At 36.8% G+C, this 18,817-nt stretch overlaps 3 protein-coding genes across 12 annotated transcripts in view; 1 reads left to right on the forward strand and 2 right to left on the reverse strand.

Annotated features, from left to right (window-relative positions):
• LOC106639155 (uncharacterized) overlaps positions 1 to 10,501 on the forward strand; it is a 30,504-nt gene extending 20,003 nt beyond the window's left edge. For 3 of the 5 annotated variants that reach the window (XM_014352621.2, XM_089592152.1, XM_014352630.2), the window contains 10 exons: positions 1,815 to 2,174; positions 2,442 to 2,651; positions 2,814 to 3,269; positions 3,744 to 4,182; positions 4,574 to 5,918; positions 6,097 to 6,350; positions 7,119 to 7,310; positions 7,397 to 7,567; positions 7,655 to 8,043; positions 8,119 to 10,501. In XM_014352621.2, the coding sequence (XP_014208107.2) occupies positions 1,815 to 2,174; positions 2,442 to 2,651; positions 2,814 to 3,269; positions 3,744 to 4,182; positions 4,574 to 5,918; positions 6,097 to 6,350; positions 7,119 to 7,310; positions 7,397 to 7,567; positions 7,655 to 8,043; positions 8,119 to 8,208 (3,906 nt within the window). In that variant the 3' untranslated portion in view covers positions 8,209 to 10,501. Of the gene's footprint in view, positions 1 to 345; positions 462 to 1,814; positions 2,175 to 2,441; positions 2,652 to 2,813; positions 3,270 to 3,743; positions 4,183 to 4,573; positions 5,919 to 6,096; positions 6,351 to 7,118; positions 7,311 to 7,396; positions 7,568 to 7,654; positions 8,044 to 8,118 lie in introns of those variants that run through there. The other 2 variants (XR_016293050.1, XM_089592153.1) reach the window with 2 other exon arrangements.
• A 4-nt stretch (positions 10,502 to 10,505) lies between these two features.
• Positions 10,506 to 12,913, reverse strand: HDAC3 (histone deacetylase 3). The gene is made up of 3 exons (XM_089592154.1): positions 12,606 to 12,913; positions 12,119 to 12,483; positions 10,506 to 11,970 (listed from the first exon to the last, which is right to left on the reverse strand). Exons 2-3 carry the CDS (start codon positions 12,462 to 12,464, stop codon positions 11,015 to 11,017), a joined length of 1,302 nt encoding a protein of 433 aa, XP_089448280.1. The 5' UTR covers positions 12,465 to 12,483; positions 12,606 to 12,913; the 3' UTR covers positions 10,506 to 11,014.
• Positions 12,914 to 14,313: 1,400 nt separating this feature from the next.
• Positions 14,314 to 18,098, reverse strand: LOC106637339 (uncharacterized). 6 transcript variants are annotated; one of them, XM_089592068.1, is made up of 7 exons: positions 18,073 to 18,098; positions 17,570 to 17,786; positions 15,501 to 17,419; positions 15,205 to 15,365; positions 14,990 to 15,131; positions 14,765 to 14,907; positions 14,314 to 14,667 (listed from the first exon to the last, which is right to left on the reverse strand). In XM_089592068.1, the coding sequence occupies exons 3-7, from the start codon at positions 17,077 to 17,079 to the stop codon at positions 14,446 to 14,448; spliced, it is 2,247 nt and encodes a 748-aa protein (XP_089448194.1). In that variant the 5' UTR covers positions 17,080 to 17,419; positions 17,570 to 17,786; positions 18,073 to 18,098; the 3' UTR covers positions 14,314 to 14,445. The 6 variants fall into 6 exon arrangements, with proteins under 6 accessions (XP_089448194.1, XP_089448193.1, XP_014205575.2 ...); XM_089592067.1 differs by lacking the exon at positions 18,073 to 18,098 and adding an exon at positions 17,858 to 17,993; XM_014350089.2 differs by lacking the exon at positions 18,073 to 18,098 and having other exon boundaries at positions 15,501 to 17,183; positions 17,664 to 17,993.
• Between the last annotated feature and the right edge of the window lie 719 nt (positions 18,099 to 18,817).

Consider the following 18,817-nt stretch of genomic DNA (forward strand, 5'->3'; position numbering starts at 1 on the left):
ATATATACGTATACATACCTTACATTAAAATATACAAAGCACACACACCCTAGACAAAGTTTCCTTCTATTTAATTAAATTATATCCATATGAATATCCATCAGGAGGGTGATGAAAAAATCGTTAGTGCAATAGTGCAGTATAAACAACGAAGAGTACAGGTACTTATACCTATAATGTGTATATAATAACGGTCAAAAGAAAAGTGTGAAAAAGAAAAAAGGGAGGAGAAATATAAAGGAGCAAGCACGTTTTGTACAACCTATGAATATAGAACAGAACGTGTCTTCCTCTTCCTCGAAGCATATATATGGTATTTACTTACCCAGTGGGCTCTCTCTGTATACACTCGTTTTCCACTCCTGGAGTATACTTACTTGTCAAGTACACCTACTGCAGAGGGTTTCAAAGGGTTTTAGTTTCCGTAGCTCTCCACCGAGATGAAGCTGTAGATGTGGGTAGTAAGTAGTGCGAGTTACATAACCTTGAAGGGGGAAAGAGGGATACCCTGTATTGCGTGAACGCGTGCATATTTGTGCAAATATAAAATATAAACTTAATTTACCGTACAATCAGTGGAGAAGCGGCTTTTTTTCTCGACTCCATCTGCTCCATCAACGTACAATCAACGTACGTACTTCAAGAAGTGTTCCTACTTACGTGTTCATAGAAAAAAACAAAAAACAAAAAAAAGGTAACAGAAACCGCTAAGTGCATTCGCACGAAATAGCGCGAGAAGGCGCCGGAAAGCCCATACCTATATAATAATACCTACCCTACCCCCTTGTCGCGCTGCTTTTCTCCAAGAATAATCGTCCCCGCTGCTGCTGGCCGTCGACTCTTCTTCTTCCTCGTCTTTCGTAGGTATAAGGATGGCCTAGCCATAGTGTGTTATTTGATTTGCATGGATAATCCGCTTCTCTCTCTCTCTCTCTACCTACATCTCCTCTTCGTTGGTCGTGGTCATCTTCTTACATAAGAAGTTTTTTTTCTTTTTTCTCTCTCATCGCGTTTCCCCCTTATACGTATATAGTCTCGATGGTTGTTTTTAGTTAGTCTGCTCCGATTTTTTCTTCTCGTGTGCTTCGGAGCTACGTAAACAAATAGTAGGACTCTCTCAATACTTACCTACACTTACACCGCACGGTTCGCTCGATCGGCAGGCTTTTGTGTTGTTGCCGCCACTGATTTGGGTGCTCTCCTCTTTTCTCTCCCCCTTGGCTTGCGCTCAAAGGAATTTTTTACGCGCCGTACGTTTAGAGCTTTTGATACTTTTTCTTTTTTTTGCTGCAAGTATACTTACCCTGTTAAGTAAGTACTGCTGGCAGACTTGAGTGGACGAAATTCTTGTTGATTGCTGAATCGTGTCTTTTCTGTCTTCCAAGAAGCTGACGGGGTTTTTTTTTTTTTTTTTAAAGAGGGACTTTTGTTGGAGTAGTCTGCCAGCTGCATTAAAAGTTGGTGTTTAAATGTCACTTTGAAAGGTACATATACCATTGGTTGCTTGCATAGTAAAGTTCTTGCTTCTCTTTTATACTGCAGTTCTTGATAAATTATTTTAAAGAGCTTAGATTTAATGTAGAACAAATACATTTGCCTACTGTCAATCTATTTTTATGTTGTGCAATTATTTTGCTTTCTCGTGCTACATTATATTATACACATCTCAAAGGTTTTGTGTGAAAAACAGCTGCCAACACTGATTTACAAATTTTTTTTTGGTTTAAAGGAAAAAAATTAGTTTGCCATGTATAAAGCGTTAATTTGTTCCATAAATCAATTAATCCTTGTACTTTTTTATTCAAAACTTTTAGGAACAGCATAGCCTAGACCTGGAGCGTCTTGCCAAAGAGAATGAGGCCCTACGGACCAGACTGCACGACGTTGTACACTCGCCACTCTCGGATTCACAGAAGCAGCAGCTTCTAGATGCATCACGACTGCACAATTCAGCGCCAGCTTCCATTGCAGCTCTGCAAGAGGACAGCTGTGCTGGATCTGCTAATATGACTCAAGAAAATGCAAGGAGCACCACACCTGAATGGGATAAAAGATCTTCTAGCTCAGAGGTGTCTGTTGCCTGCTTGCAAGACAGAATCTTACAGATGGAGGAAACACATTACTCTACAAACGAGGAGTTGCAAGCCACCATACAAGAACTCAGTGACTTACAGGTAATTGTTTAACAGTTGCTCTCGTGTTATAGGTTAGAATTTATGGGATGGTTGATGGTGTATTGAGTATGTATCCATTACTCCTACAGAGTTTTGTTGATACTTGATTTAACTTATGTGTTACATGTTTGATAACTTGGCTAACTCAATTTATAAATAGTTCAGTATCTACTTGTTTTGTTAGGCTCATTATTTAAAGGCTGTAGTTAGAGATTTAGGCATTTGTCACTGGATAATAGATGGTTAAAATGTATATTTGCATTACAGGCACAGTTAACAGAACTGCAAGCAGACAATGAAAGGCTTACAGAGGAAAAAGGTGTACTGCTGGAATCTCTTTGTAGGCAAACAGAAAAGTTGGAAGACTCTCGATCACAGGTTGATACACTACACGGTCTGCTTCTAAGAGATGAGCCACCTCAAGAATCAAAGGGCTACAACACAGAAAGGGAACAAAAACTGGTGGACTTACTCAAGGTATCATTAATTGTCATTGTTTGTATTTTTTCAATCATCTAAAGTACAGCTGAAATTATTTCCAATATCGAAATTACTATTTTATAATTCCTGCATTAGATGGTAAAAAATAAATGGCAAATGGCACCATTCCCTAACATTTTAACTTGATTTTCATGACAGAGTGCACAAGAAGAGCGTGAAAGTCTTTTGCAAAAGCAAGAAGAATTGACCACCGAACTAAAGGCACTACGTTCAAGCGCAGATTCTAGCTCAGTGGAGGTCGAGCGGTTGACGAAGCGCGTTCAGCTCCTCGAATCGACGATAGATTCGGCTAACATTGAGCGCAAACTCCTTGATATTGAACTCGCAGAGTCCAAACAGGAAGGCGCAAATCGTAGTATCGAGATCAGTCGGTTGGCAACGTTACTGGATAATGCGCGCGCCAAGATCGAGGAGCTGGAGCAGTCCAGGCAGCTAGAAACTAAGAGCGAAGCTGATGAGATGCTAGATGCGGCTCGTAGAGAGAAGGATACCTTGGAGACACAGGCTGCAGCGTTACAGGAACAGCTTGCCAGGTCTCACTGTGATCACGATCGTCTGAGGGACCAGTACTCACAGCTTCAGGAGGAGTTCAAAGTTAGTAATTTAGATTCATAGGTTGAAAATTGAAGGTATTTTTATTTGAAATGACTAACAATTTTGCCAACTTAAAAAAAAAAAAAAAAAGTTCACACTCTAAAGTTTCTTGTGATATCATGTAGCATAATGAATATTTGATCCCGCGTGCAAGGTAGCCTCGGAGAAAAGTTGATTGCTCAGCACATTATGAAAATTAAAGTGATGACTGTGCAAATTCGTTTGGAGGGTTTGCATCAAACTATGTCGTTAACACTAACTTCTGGAATTGTGATGTATTATTATTTTCTTGATGCACCAAGCAGCAGATGTTATTAATAATAGAAAGTTTAGAAAGTAAACATTTTTACATAGTTAACATTAAAAAATTGTTAAGTTTCGTCGAAAATATCGCAGTTTCGTTATTCTTTTTTTTTTATCAACGTCTTAAAAGCAAACCATTCTCATAAACCACCAATTATGGCAATGCCGTAGGTTGCTCGTAACAACGCAAAATCAGCGATCGAGGATCTGGAATATCGGCTAAGCCAAATCAAGGAAGAGCGGGTCTCAGTGAATGCGGAACTTCAACTGGTTCGTGATTCGTTGGCCGAACTGCAGTCCCAGTGCCAAAGGCACCTCGAGGACAAGCGTGAGATGAAGACCGCGCTCAGTGAGCTGCAGCGCCGGGAACGCGAGGCGCAGAGTCGTCAGCACGAGCTGGAGTGCGCCCTGGCTGAAGAGCGCAAACTCAGGCAAGAAGAGAGCGCCGAGTGGCAGCAGTTTCAGTCTGATTTGCTGATGACGGTGCGCGTCGCCAATGATTTCAAAACCGAGGCTCAGAGCGAATTGGAACGCGTCGTGCTGGAGAACAAGACACAGAGAGATAAGCTGAGGGCATTGGAGGCTCAGTTAGACAAGCTCAACAATACGAGTAAGTGTTTAAATACGCACTAAGTTTTTTTTTTTTTTTTTTTTTTTTTTTTTTCAGTAGATGTAGCTCAGTAGCTCGCCAGCTGTAATGACGTTCTTTTCTTCGAAATATTGAAATTGGTTTTTTTTTTTTTTTTTTTTCATTATAACAATTTTTTTATGATCCTTGAAAAGTTTAATGGGTTCTTGGAAGCTTTGGTAGATTAGTCATTGGCAAGTTATGATTAGCGACACATTCACCTTTGTAAATTATTTTTTCAATATTTCGACAACTAAATAAACACCATCAATGTCGCACAAGAGTAATCAATGTTACTAAAATTTGAATAAATTATTGTCGCATGGCAGCTACTATTCTTTTGTAACGCTAAAATTTTTAAATTGCACATTAGGCAGTGGCGTTAAAAAACCAGGAAGCACAGCGTTAAAGCGCGGACGCACTATTGTTAAAAAGCGTATCGAGGTGAGGAAATGCTTTGCAAAACCGGAAGTAGCAAAATCAAAAAGTATCTCTAAAATTTCAAACAGCAGCCCATCAAAGACCAAAATGACTCAACAAAAATGTAATAACCAAAAGCCAGAAAATAGCACTTGGTTCGATCTTCCCGATCCAGTGAATTCAAATTTCAATACTATCGTTAACAATAAGTCAGAAGTTGATGCCAGTGTGCACAGCAATGGCTTAAATGTCCCCCCGGATAATATAGTTTTGACAAAACCACCACATTCGCCTCAACTGTCTAGAGATAGGCAAAGGCCACGGATTATTGAGTCGACTCCTAAGCGCTCGTCAGATGTACCACTAAATTTGAACAATGATACCAGTGATAACAAGAAATTTTATGACGTTAACGATGCCGTGGATAAATCCTGTAATGGAATATGTCAAACGATAAAAGAAAAATGCGCTCCAAAAATAATCGATTCCATACCTAAGGTAAATGGAGAGATGCCTAGTACACCTAATGCTATTCAAAGATCTAAATTTTACATATACGACGACGACGACAACGACAACTATGACAATAACGAAGATGAACCCAAGCGCGTAAACAATACGAACGTCATTTCTTGTGATTCTAACTCGCAAAGTAGTTTGCAAGATAAGATAACGGGTATCCAGAACGTGGACAAAGACATTTATAGCATCAGTGTGTCCAATAGTCGGTTTTTCGTGCCAAATAGTTATGTTTTCACGGACTACGGGAACTCAATGAATGATCTGAATTTCCAAGTTGACCCCGAAATGACAAAGACTTTGAGAAAAAGTTTAGAAGCAACGGCGAAGAGTACCGAAGATATTGCCAAAGAACTTGCCCTAGAAGCCGAAAGCAATGTTGTCACAGACATTGATGTACTGAAGAGGCCTTTATTCAATGAAGATACGACTGATTATGTTAAAAAAGACTACAAAATCTTGCATAACTTTGATACAAAGTTAGAGCCAAAGATGAGTCCTGCAATAATCAACTTCAGTGATAGAAACTTTGAGAACAAAGAGTCCACCACAGTTGATTCAAAAAAGCCCGTGGCCAAAGATACAGTTCTAATAGATGAAGTCGTTACATTTACGGAATCCAAAGCAGTTGAATCAAAGAAGCCTTTGAATAACGGATTTATTTCAAAGGATGATTTGTGGAGTAAAAGACCCGTGACGGAAAATTTGCAAGTGTCAAGAGCGAATTTTTTGAGGAACTCCATACACGAAATACAGCCGGCTACTGTAGCGATGAGAAGGTACTAATCAATTTATTGTTGGCTTTTTTGGATTTTGTGCGGATATTTCTGTATTTTGGAATTGATTGTGTGGCAAAAATTTTGGTTTTTTTTGTGTATATGAAAAAAAAAAAAAAAAGAAAAAAAAAAGAAAAAAAAATTCTCAATGAAATACAAAACTCAGCATTTAAAAAAATAGTAGGGACTTAATGTCACGGAAATCGGATGTCACACCACTGGCAGTTTCGAGATTTCCCTTGACAGTGACGAAACTAGTCTCAGCCATGCGTCAGAAGTTTGAGGATCTACCGACTCTCAGAATGAAAGATGAAAACTCTCAATCCAGACAAAACAATCCGTTGGTAGCGCGAAAACGCTACGCTGGAAATTTCGAGGATGTCGTCATAGCCTCAAACAACATTCCTAAGCCTTTGCCACGACGCTTGATCGGTTGTAAGTCGCACTTAATAATGACAACGGCAAAAAAGCTGCCAGAGTGGAATTCAACAAAATTTGGGGATTTTATTGAACATAACATATGTGACTTGTGTGTTGCTGCTACTACTGCTGCTGCTGCTCCTGGATCCGATCTCTCCGTCCTCTTCTGTGTTTTTATCTTCTGTCTCGGTACTTTTTGATGCCACCAGTGAATAAAAATATCCAAAAAGTACCTTTGTCATTTTTATGTGTGTGCAGGACTTTTTATCTGCTATCCAAGTGTTCGGAATTATTGAGTGGACCCCTTGTTACCAATTTAGCTTGCTGATATTTGACCTGCAAAGCTTCAAATCCTGCGTTTAAAAAAAAATAAAGGGAAATCTATATGTTTACATGGATTTTGCAATTTCCGATTTGCTTTTTGCTGTACAAATGATTTTTTTACAGATACGGACAAATTATATGAAAAAAATCTCTTGGGTGCTTTATTTGATGAAAATATAAATGTGTGCTTGTACAAATATAAGATTTTAGATGTTTTTTCCTCAGTAGAATGTAAATATTTGGTTTTGCTTTTTAGCTTCGATGCATTTTAAAAATGTTTTGAATGGTTGTGCCTATGATATTATTTGTTAATTAAAATATTGAAATTTTTTTAGAAGCCAAACGATTGAAGTGTATAACAAAAGATTTTGTGTTTATTAATGCCTATTCCTTGCTTTTACGCTTGATAAATAATCAATCATGAAATGCAATGATAACAGTAATCTCTCACCTTTTCAGCGACACAAAAAACTGCACCTCCAACGACGAGAATAGCAACCACGCCTACAGAAACACAGCAATCTGTCATTACGAGTGTTCAAAACGAAATGGCAGCTCGACGCAAGGCCAACATCACCCGTCAGGATTCCAGACTCTCCGTAAAGTGTCTCATCGAAAGTATCGAAAACGCAACAAAACAAGCTAAAGCTGGTTAGCGTCTTTATTCGACATTATATTAAAAATTGTAATTATTTATCTTAGTTGCAGCAAACAAAAATTGATTTTTCATTTTTCAGGTCCTGGAAGTCGTAGTAGTTCAACCTCGTCTCTTAACTCTATTGGCACCAATGACGTCATAACACTAAAAGCTCCTCTACGAGATCAGCAGATAAATCTCATTTGCACGACAAATACGACGAACAATAATAATAAAACTCAATCGACTAATGCGAAAAAAACGTTTTCTGGTAAATAAAAAAAACTTAAATTCACAATAATACACTTATTGTAATTTTAGTTTGATGACGTATCGATAATGCTTTTTCTTTTTTTAGAAACGAAAAATACCTCTTCAAACGTTATCAGTTCGAGTCAGCTGCTCGATACAACGACGCTCAACTCGAAGACGATCGACTTTGTGCGGCGTAACAGCGTAACAGATTTATCAGCCGACCGTAAGGATCCACTTTGTGGGCTGGTGAAAAATGGCGGTTCGCGACGCAACGCTTTTCTCAAATGGTGCCAGAACAAGACCGTCGGCTACCGGAACATCGATATCACGAATTTCAGCAGCTCGTGGAATGATGGCCTGGCCCTTTGCGCCATCATGCACACTTACCTGCCCGATAAGATACCCTACGATTCGCTCACGCCAAATGAAAAGAAGAGAAACTTCTCGTTGGCATTTGCCGCAGCTGAAAGTGTCGGTATACCTACTACTTTGGTAAGTTTGATTTTTACTAATATATATCATTTGATATTTATTTCAAATGTCACTTTTTACAACTTACCATTTTAGAACATTGGCGATATGTGTCAACTCGAACGACCCGACTGGCAGCAAGTAATGACCTACGTGACGAGCATCTACAAGCATTTTGAAACCTGATTTTCATGAAATTGAAATTGAAAATTCAGGTTGACAGTTGATTTTTAGCTCGCGGGGCTCATCTTTTTCAGATCGTTTTTTTTACCTTGGTCTCTTTCTTTTATTATCATTAACTAAAAAACTTGACAACGAGGAAATAAGCAACGTCGTCTAGTCAACTTTAATACCAGGAAAAAGGTAATTTCTTGCTTTTGTAAGAAACGTAGAGCAGCTTCCTCGAGAGTTCTCGATAAAAAAAAAATAAAAAGAAAGCAGTAATATTTTGAGCAGAGAATAAAAGACAATAGTAGAGACGCAGGGCTCAAAATAAACGTATAAATTTACAATCACGTCCAATAAAGAAAGTAACTGCGTGAAAACGTCCTCACGAGCCCATTATTTTTTATAATATTTTGCACTGCGCAAAACTCTTTTATTCAACGCTTTGAAGAAAACTGAGAAAATCAAGTGGGAATGTTAATTAAGGATACGATTGACACACGAATAATTCCTTATTAACATTATGAGACTGAAAATTATTTCATACAGTATATGTTTTTATATATATAAATGTTGTGAAAATTAAAAAAAGTAAACAGAAAAACAAAAAACCAATAACCACATAATGTGTGACCGGTTAATTATATTGTAAGGCAATTAAAATGTATTTAGATGATAGATTGCGAGTCATCATACATAAAAACGCTCTTTTTTATGAAATGCCGATTATTTCGATGTAAAACGCTAGCAAGTGAATCAATGTGATGGTGAATCGTGAGTTGTGATGCATGTTTCTCTCAGCATATTGTAAGTATTTTTTTTACGTGTATTTTTGTTAAGTGTTATTTCTTTTTTCGCTTCAAGTTACATATATTATATACCTAAACGCTATTATATTTGTACAGGAGAGAACAATTAGATCGTGTGAACATGAGAAAGAATGTGCACGCGTGAAGAGACGCATTTAACTTGTAAGGAATCCTAATTTATTCTTATTGATCGTGCAGTAAGGAAATAAAAATGAAGAAAAAAAATGTAAGCAAGCAACGGCTTAAGTTCTCTGTGATATAGCATTGATAGTCTCAACAGCAGAGATACACACGCGATTAATATTATTTGCATTGATTAATTATTTTTCACTCACTTGTGCGTGCGTTCGTAGCATCTCTCACTCCCCTTGCCCTTGTTGCCGGCTTCTTCGCCCTGGTGGCGTATAGGAATTTGAAATAATACTTCATGCTATTCGAAAATTAACGAAGCGTGAGTTTTTTTTAGTTTGAGTCTACATAGTAATTGATTAATTATCTGCTTATTCATTATAACGCGAAACTTGAGTTTGCGACAATTTTGAGGAGAGTGCTTGGTTTCAAAATAAAAAAAAAATATTTATCTAATTGTTACAGTTAATGTTTTGTAAAGAGTCTAAAAATTTTATAGTGATAAAACCAACATTTTCTACTTTGGAATATTAAATACAATGCAGTTCAGTAGAGTAATATTAAATTATCGAAAGTATATGAAAGCATTAGCAGACACTATAACTAATGAAATGCCAATCATGTTTTTTATTTGTTTTGAAAAGTTAATAAGGTTATTTCAATAATCGTACATTGAACCTTTTATTTTCATGTAAAAATTAAGTAGGTTTAAAAAAAAACACAAATATGTACCTTAACAAACACGTAAAATTGAATAATTGATTGTTATCATATTAATATTAACTTTATAATATCAGTTTAATCAATGTTACGATCTAAATCGTGAAAACCATAAAAAATGCATATATTCTAAGCAATTCGCTATACATAATCATTGCATATACCATTAGTACGTATTGAACTTGATTAAGCACTTAACTCAAGATTGTCAATTTTTCAATACCAAGCCATTACAATAAAAAATTATTTGTTTCCAACTCGCGAAAATTCATCGTAGTTAAAATAAAGTTTTTAATCAATACTGACGAGATCAATGCCTTGTTTTTCCTTTTGTAAATCATAAGGTGCTGTTTTTTTTATACACGCGACTGTTCACACTATTTTATGCAAACGAAATACAGATGCGGTAAAATTTTGTATAACCTGAGAAAGATTTTTGAAATCAAAGGTCGTTACTAGAATTTTTTACTATTTACGACATTATGAAAGTACTTTTCTTCTATATATTGATCATGTTGACATTTATAAGAAGGCGAGAGAGTAACGCTAAGAGATGCGCTTTTCATATATATCTTGTATTTTCGTATGAATATTCTACTGAGATCTATATGTAGGAATTGTGACTTTAAAAAAATGAATTGAAACTTGTAATACAATTAATTGTGTATAAATCTTTATTTTTTGTTTACCATTTCATTAATATAGAGTCCTTTCCTTTCTATATACAGTTCCTTCTTATACATATAAATTTCTCTCATGTAAGTTTCAAAAATCAATTACTTGTTACATCATTGCATGATTTTTTTATTCTTACCATTAGCGTCACTTAGTTAAGCAAATATCTTTTTACAGTAACTTATAAAAATACCACAAAATAAGTAATTTTTTTTTTATTTACATAACTCACAAAGAAAGTTCATAAGTTTGGTTTAATTTTAAAACAAACTTACTTGTCTTTTCAGAATTATAATTTAAAGTACGTCTTGTGTAAATAAAATGTGCTTACTAGTTCACATGATACGAATTTTTTAAACTGATTAAAATTAAAGTATGAATGATAAAATAACTTTCTTTTGCAATTAATTTAATAATTCCTGAAGTACTGAGTAAAAATTAAATAAAACTTTGAGACGGATGTTTTTCGTTTTTTGTTACCAAATTCCACGAAATCACGAGTCCGCGGTATCCATTTTGTCCTGATCCTTTTCTCCCGAGTAATATTCGTTTGCTGGTTCGACAATTTTATCGAGGTCCTGCGTGTTTGTCCTAGAATCAGGATCAGGCTCTGGTTGTCTCTCATCTACAGGTAGCAGCAAATCACAGGGCACATCCTGCATCTGAACGCTGGGCGAGTGTTGCAGCATCTTTAGATTATCATAGACATGTCGCGTTATAGCCTCAAGATACTGCTTGCTGTTGGCATTGTCCTGTCTCGTAACGACTTCCGGGTGTAGCACAAAGTCTGGTCCAAAGTACTCGATGTACTCGGTAAGGGGAAGTTCATTACTGATTTGTTCATCCACGAGCAACGAGGTCTCGTATGTCCAACATCGCGCAACGTTACGTAGTGTGTAGCCGCCACCTCCAACGGTCAGTAACGGCACGTTGAGATCCCGAACGAAACGCACACACTCGCCATGACCTTTGGTGCTGAGGCTGAAGCAGCCCAGCCGGTCGTTGGCTAAGGAATCTGCACCGCACTGTAGCACTATAGCTGTGGGTCGAAAGAACTCTATGACATGGTTAATCACGGGCTTAAATACTTGGATGTAGGAGGCATCATCGATGCCTTCTTTTAGAGGTACGTTCACCGAGTAGTAGCGTCCACTCTCGGCTCCGATCTCATACATATCGCCAGTGCCTGGAAAAAAATAGTTGCCGTATTTGTGGAAAGACACAGTCATCACCCGATCCGTAAGGTAAAAAGCCTCTTGGACGCCGTCCCCGTGGTGTACGTCGATATCGATGTAAAGGACACGAGCATGGTACTTCAGTAGCTCGAGAATGGCAATCACTATGTCATTGATGTAACAAAAACCCGAAGCCTCAAATTTTTTTGCGTGATGCAGTCCTCCGCTCCAATTAATGGCTATATCACAACTCTTTGTGTTCAATTTGGTGGCACCTGCAGAGTAAGAAAAAAAAGAGATTTCAATCATTAATTGTTCGAATAAAGATATTGTTGCTATCTCTGAATGTTTTTTCAATCAAAGTATCAGAGATCAGACCAAGAACCGTGTAAAACTATAGCTGTACAAGAAAAATTATTGCACCTTCTAAGGATGCTCCTGTGTACATGGAGCAAAAGTCGAAAAGACCTTCAAAAACTGGACAGTCATCACCCACGTTGAAATTGGAGAGAAATTTTGTATAATTTTGTAGATTTTGCGGCGTGACCCTTTGCAAAAAGTCTACATAGTCCTCGGAATGAAAACGACACATATCGTGCGTGCTGGCCCTGTAAGGTCTGTAAATCTGCATTTTTTTGTGTAGATCGTATTCAAGCACGAGACTGTGAATGACTGAAAGTCTGTGAGGCTTCATAGGGTGTCCAGGGCCATAGTGGAAATTGCCCACATCTGGATTATAAAAGTAAGATACTCTCTTGTTGGAACTCATTCTGACAAAATTTATTTCTCTAAAAAAATAATAAACAAGTACTTTATGGATGCTTCTTTATCAAAAAAAGTCTTTAAACAAGCAATGGAAATGTATTTCCTCATTACAGGTAACTAGAAAAACAATCGGTGATCAAATTACCTGTATAACAATCAATCATTCCATGGAGACTGATAGGTATACAAAATTTTTGTCAATTATGAAGTCCAGAGTTCTTATAAAATTTGCGATTAAAGGAACTTCCCAATCATTAAGTGGGAAAACTTGTGAAAAACTTAGGTACGTAGCCACATCGTTATGCACTGCTTAAGGTATTAAGAATATGTTTACAAAAAACAAATTAATACCATTTTTGCAATTAATTAAATCAAATGTTTACTACAGGTTAGGATAGCCAAATTAGGCTCTCAGTGACTGTTGAGAGTATTGAGACTGTCGGCAAAGCACTAGACACTAGACTATGGGTGTATTCCGCAAATGCTGCCAGCAGTTAAGTTACGTAGGTCGTGGTAACGCCGCATGGTCGGGTGGCGCTAGCGTCAACCTGTACTAACTGTCGGTGGGTTCCGCATGTCAACAAACTCCGAACTCCGAAATATCAGATGGCATGGGAGCGAAAACAGTAAAAAATATCGAAGTTTGTGAAAATCTAAAATTATCAAAAGTATAAATATATAGAAGGTCAATTTTTAGGTAAAAGATAGATTGTAAGCTTGCCGCAAACAGCACAAACGATGTTAACTTTTTGTTTAATATCCATACGCATAGCGCTTTTTGGCGGAGAATTAATTTTATTAAATTACTGAGAGTTTAAAGGCAAAGGCACTTTTTAGTTTGGAATCAGCCACGCTAGATGGCGCTGTTTGTAAAATAAACATAAATAATTTAATACCATTAAATTATTTAATTAATAGTAGTATTGTAGTATACTGGCAAATGTAAAAAATACAAGGCCTTCAAACTAAATTAAAATCAAGATTAAGATTAAGAATAATTTAATAAATTAATGAACTTTTTTTTATATTACAGATATATTACATAGTACTATTCACATCAAAATATGAATACTTACATTACTTAACGATAAAATAAAATAGCCAACGACAAATTTACGTCATGCTTATTAGCAAGGAGCAACTGTAATAATTCTTTTTTTATCAACAAGCAGACACTGTAAGATAAAGTTTCAGCCCTAGTTGATAAAAAGTAATAGTTTTTTGGTTTAAATGTATGTATACCAAAGAATGTTACTTTTTTTTTAGTCAGAGCAATCGTTTAAAAAAAATTTTTATTGACAATCGATTGTCAACGAATTACAAGAGACACCTTTGTCCATTTAATAAAGTAAAAATGTATTGAATAAAACAATGTGTATGTACATTCATGGACCTCAATAAGCCCCAGTACATAATATATAGGTACCTACTAAAAGAGCAAAAGGAAATTATATACACCCAGTTATATATTATCAAGGTTTCTTGAAAAAAGGTGTTTACTGGCCTACTGGGTATGTTGGACATGTTGGTATATTGTAATATTGTACAAAATTTAAACCTGCCGCTATCTGATGGCTAAAAAAGGTAAAAGGGGGAAGTGGCATTCGCGGCAAAGTTTGGATTTATCATCTACCCAAAAATCGACTATTGAGCGCATGGACCCCCTTACAAAAAAAAACATATTGGCTGTCACCACGCCAAACATTTTTTTACGATAGTTAATGTTCGGCTCGGAACCCGAGTGTCGATACATTTTTTTTGCCGAATAATCGCCAGTATTTGGTAAAAAAAAAGTTGATTTTTCCTTTACTAAATATCTATTACTTTGTAATAAATAACTAAACATTTTTTAATTTAGTCAGATTCTTTATTTTGTTGTTTTTATTTCATAATGTACAATTGTGTACGAATTCGTGTACAAGGTATACTTGTCCATAGTCACTAATAATCAATTTGTGAATCGTACATTTATAAATTCAACGATTTCAGTGATTAGTACTTTGAGACGTTGCAGATGACATATAAGGTATGGGACACCGAAGAACAGGCAAATTATTGTTAACAGTGTGTAACCACAAATTAGCACAACTCGCATGATAACTGTTATTGTTCCATATGATTTGTTCATTAGATATTAAAGTCAAACACAGTGCACAAGTAATACCATCTTTTGGACAAAGAGGCCATGATGGTAACTCAGTAATAATCTATATGAAAAAACATGCAGGATTGGATTATATTTTTTTTTGTAAACTTCTAAAATTATTTTTCATACGTTTTAATAAATATTTTTGATCTACCTACCGGAATGTCGGTATAAAATGGTTCCATTTCAGACCATATTCTATCAATATCCATCAACAAATCATCAAAACCCATTATGTTAATATCTATTTCTTTGTGAGAAAAGTTAACTCTTCTGCAAACAGCTGCCACCTCTGCTAAATCTACAAATACAGTATTTTATTCGCATTTGCATTGAGTAGTTGAATATTTAAGTTCATGATTTTTTTTTATACTATAGCTTACTGCAGAGAAAATTGTAGCCTTGCGCTGATGACAATACTTCCTTTAAAATAATCTCAGAAGTAATGTTATTAAACACATTAGTAGTAACTTGCAATAATAAAAGACAACTTTCCATGTACTGCTTCCATTCCCAATAAATTATCTAAAAAATAAGAAAAGGCAATTTTTCATATGATTATTCAACTTTATGTAAGGGAAAGTTGTAAATATCCTACTTGATGCATATTTTCAATGTGTTGTTCATCTTCTTGCACAGAAGGTGTAAATGACTTCAGATTCAAGCTTAAAACAGATCCTGATCGAGTTAAAATTTCAGATGCAAGAGGATTACATTCTCCACTATCTACTGAAACAATATTTGTTGGTTGAACATTGTCTATACAAAAAAAAAAAAAAAAAAAAAAAACACGAAAATTTTTTTTTATCTGTTTTAGTAAATTAAATTTTTGAATCCTAATTAATCAAAAATTTTCGTTTATAATCAAACCCAAGGTATTTTTATTTATTTTACCTCTGTTAAAATTATTAGTGCTTTTTTCTATCGTTTGTTGATCCACAGGCACATCTTCACACACAAGAGCATCAAAGGCATCTGAAATTTCTTGAACCAAGGAAGGACTAGACTTTCTATTAGTTCCTATTGTACTATTTGTATTAAAATCGAATTCACTTAATAAATCTACTGAGATTTGACCATGATTTGGGCTTGCAGAAATAAATTGCTCTGCAGATATAAATTCTCCAAAATCATCCAGAACTGGGAATGTACTTGATGATTCTGTAGGTTCTAAAGGATTTATGACAGATGGCTTATCATCTAAGGCTCTCAATGCACTGTATTTATCCTCTGTAGGTTGCAGGTTCATCAAGTCTTGCTGTATATCTTTTGAATTTTTAGCAGATTCAACAGTTTTTGCATGAGCTAATCCTGGCATAGTAAGACCAACTTTGTTAAAAACTGTCTTTTCAGAGTTGTGCAAATCTTTTGTAATAGGTTTGATTACTTCAACACTATTGCTATGCCTTATGATGGTATCCTTTAAAATGATTGTGTTGGACTGACTCTTCTGCAAGCACTTTGGGAACAGCTCTGACAATTGTTCATTGAACTGGTTCTCTCTGTTATGCATCATCACAGGATTAACAGAAGTTAATAAGCCACGAATTTCACCAGTTGTACTGCTGTTGTTTTTATTAGCAGAGGTTTTCTTCATTTTATCGTAGGACTTCTTAATACCAAGATTATGATTAGCCAGACGACTACCAATAGCAGAGCCTTGCCTTGAATCCCACAAGTTTGGAATCATAGGCACATTACTTTGTACCGGGGCACTTTGAAAGTCTGAATATTCATCATTATCTACAGTGTAAGACGAAATCACTTGACTCTTGATGTCTGTTAACTGAGCATTCACATTATGCCAACTGGACTCCATGCAGGAAGCTGCTGCTGCAGTTGACTGGGTAATGTCGGCGATGTCGTTGGACAAAGATTTTATTTCTTTCAAGTCAGATAAGTGGCTATGATTTCGGGACTGCAAACCATCCAGCTTTGTGGTAGTGGTGGTTGTGGGTTTACCCAGATGTGTGTGTTTCCTGCTCACTATAGATGAAGAATTACAGCTAGCTTTCGATGACTCGACAGGCAATAAGGTAAGGCTGTTGTTGAGTTCGGTCTTAATTTCATCATTGCCAAGGAGAGCCAGGTTGAGGTTTGGGGTTGGCGGCGTGCGAATGTACGTGAGGACCTCAAGACTGTTGAATGGGTAGGAGGCCTGGGCAAGCGCGACGAGAGCAAGGACGATGTAGAGCTCTTGCTCCGTCAGCTGGCCCGCGTACTTCTGATTTGCCAGGCTCCAGATGTAGCCGAGAACTTCGGTGGGCAGTTGGCTTGTCAGTAGTAGCGGAAATATTTTGTTAGTGTCAACGAGTACCTCGACATTCGGCCTGCTAGGGTGCTTCTCTTGTACTGCCTCCCAGATCCCTTTGTACAAAGGTGAGAGCACGTTAGAGTTTGGCCAGAGCCAACCAGGCAGCTTCAACATCTTTTCAGCTGCTGCTGCCACTGTGTGGGCTGTGTTGCTGCTCATTGTTTACATATACAAAGTGCAGCTGCAGCTAAAGCAGCGGCTCCTTTAATTACGTCATCTAAGCAGATGCACGGAATTGGCTTGCTCTGTATATCATTTTTACACTGTTCAACAGAATATTTATTGATTATGAGCAGCAGTGAAAAACCAAAATGAAGACGGATTAAAAGACGTAAATGACATCTCCAAATATGTCTCATGATAACGTCACCAAAGCCGTAGTTAACGACGTAGCTGTTGATGTCTTTGGTTGATTGTTATTTTCACTAACTATTCTTTGACAATATGAATTAGCCCTAATACATGCTACCATCTGGATGGTGACGCCAAAACAGAAGGGCTCAAAAAGGAAAAAAAAAAAATTATTTTCATTATCATCGAAATATATTTGAACTCCCTGTTTTGAGGGTGCCATCCATATGGTATAGTAACAAATCTAGTTCTATGTATAAACATTGTCAAACAACACTTTGTAAAAATAACAACTTACCAGAGACATCGACAGCTACGTCTTTGGAGACGTCATTTGAGTCGTCTTTACTTATAAGACCCTGTCGTAGGGGCATCACGAGACAATTGACCACCTGTAGTCCAGCATTTAACGAGGAAGCCTATCGTAGTCCCTTGCGCTCCAGATGATCCTTCTTTCTTTGGCTGGTGCTCTAATAACTCCAGCCCAGACGAGCTCAAGTTCCATGTTAGTCTTGCTACTCATTAAAACATATAAATAACTGGCACATGTATAATATGTGCAATGGTATTAGGGTTACATTATTACAGAGAGATCAGATTATTATGGGTAGTCAGTTAGTCACTTGCGGTCGGGTAGCGTGATGAGGGTGTACTCATGAATTCCATATAAAAGATGACACACTTTTGGCACTATACCATGTATATACAGATATATATATATATATATATATATATATATATACTTAAAAAATTGGACCAACTAAACGACCGAAAAAAAACACGTACCATGAACGTACCTACCCAAAAAAATTTGACCGTAAGCCGTATAAGTACACCCCTAAAGTATACTATACCCCTTACGGGGGGGTGTGTGTTAAGTGTTAAGTGCGCAGAAGAGTGCTGCGGGCAGGGCTGCCGCATCAGTTTGCCAGAGTATTTGTAGTCCCCCCTTGAAAATGCCTGAAAAATGCACGCTGCGGCTGCACTGTCTAAAACCGCGCGGGATTCAAACGGTTCCTCTAAACCACCCACTTTGGTAGCACGGATATTGATAATTTATTCATTTAATGCGATGGCGAAATTAATTGTATAAGGGAGTAAGTAGGCCTGGAACGCAACTCTACTATGGCTTCTACCAGACAAAGAGAGAGCTGGAGGGGTATTCCGGAACTAGTTTGCTGGCAACATAGGCAGACATCGTGAAAAAAAGTTATAGAATACCACACCCCTTGTAATGGGAAAATTTGTAATATGCTATAATAATACTGCAGTAGTATAGTGATGAGTAAGTTTATGAGTCCTAGTCAACTGTATCAACTGAAGAAGAAGAATTCTTGGTTCAGAGTTCGCCGGAGGGTGGTTGGTTATATACGGAGGTGCTTGAACTGCTTGGGGTTTTTTTTAACAGACTTAACAGACCTATCAGATCTGAGTCCAATACACGTATCGGACAACCAGTATTTTTAAACGACGCTCAAAGATCACGTTATAGACATACTTTTGAACTGATGCTGGGTCGGGGGACGGGGAGTGCGGACGGTTATAT

The sequence above is a fragment of the Copidosoma floridanum genome, unplaced genomic scaffold (assembly GCF_036245765.1).
Source record: "Copidosoma floridanum isolate Cflo_tuat_1 unplaced genomic scaffold, Cflo_Japanese_pri ptg000014l, whole genome shotgun sequence".
Taxonomy (NCBI): domain Eukaryota; kingdom Metazoa; phylum Arthropoda; class Insecta; order Hymenoptera; family Encyrtidae; genus Copidosoma; species Copidosoma floridanum.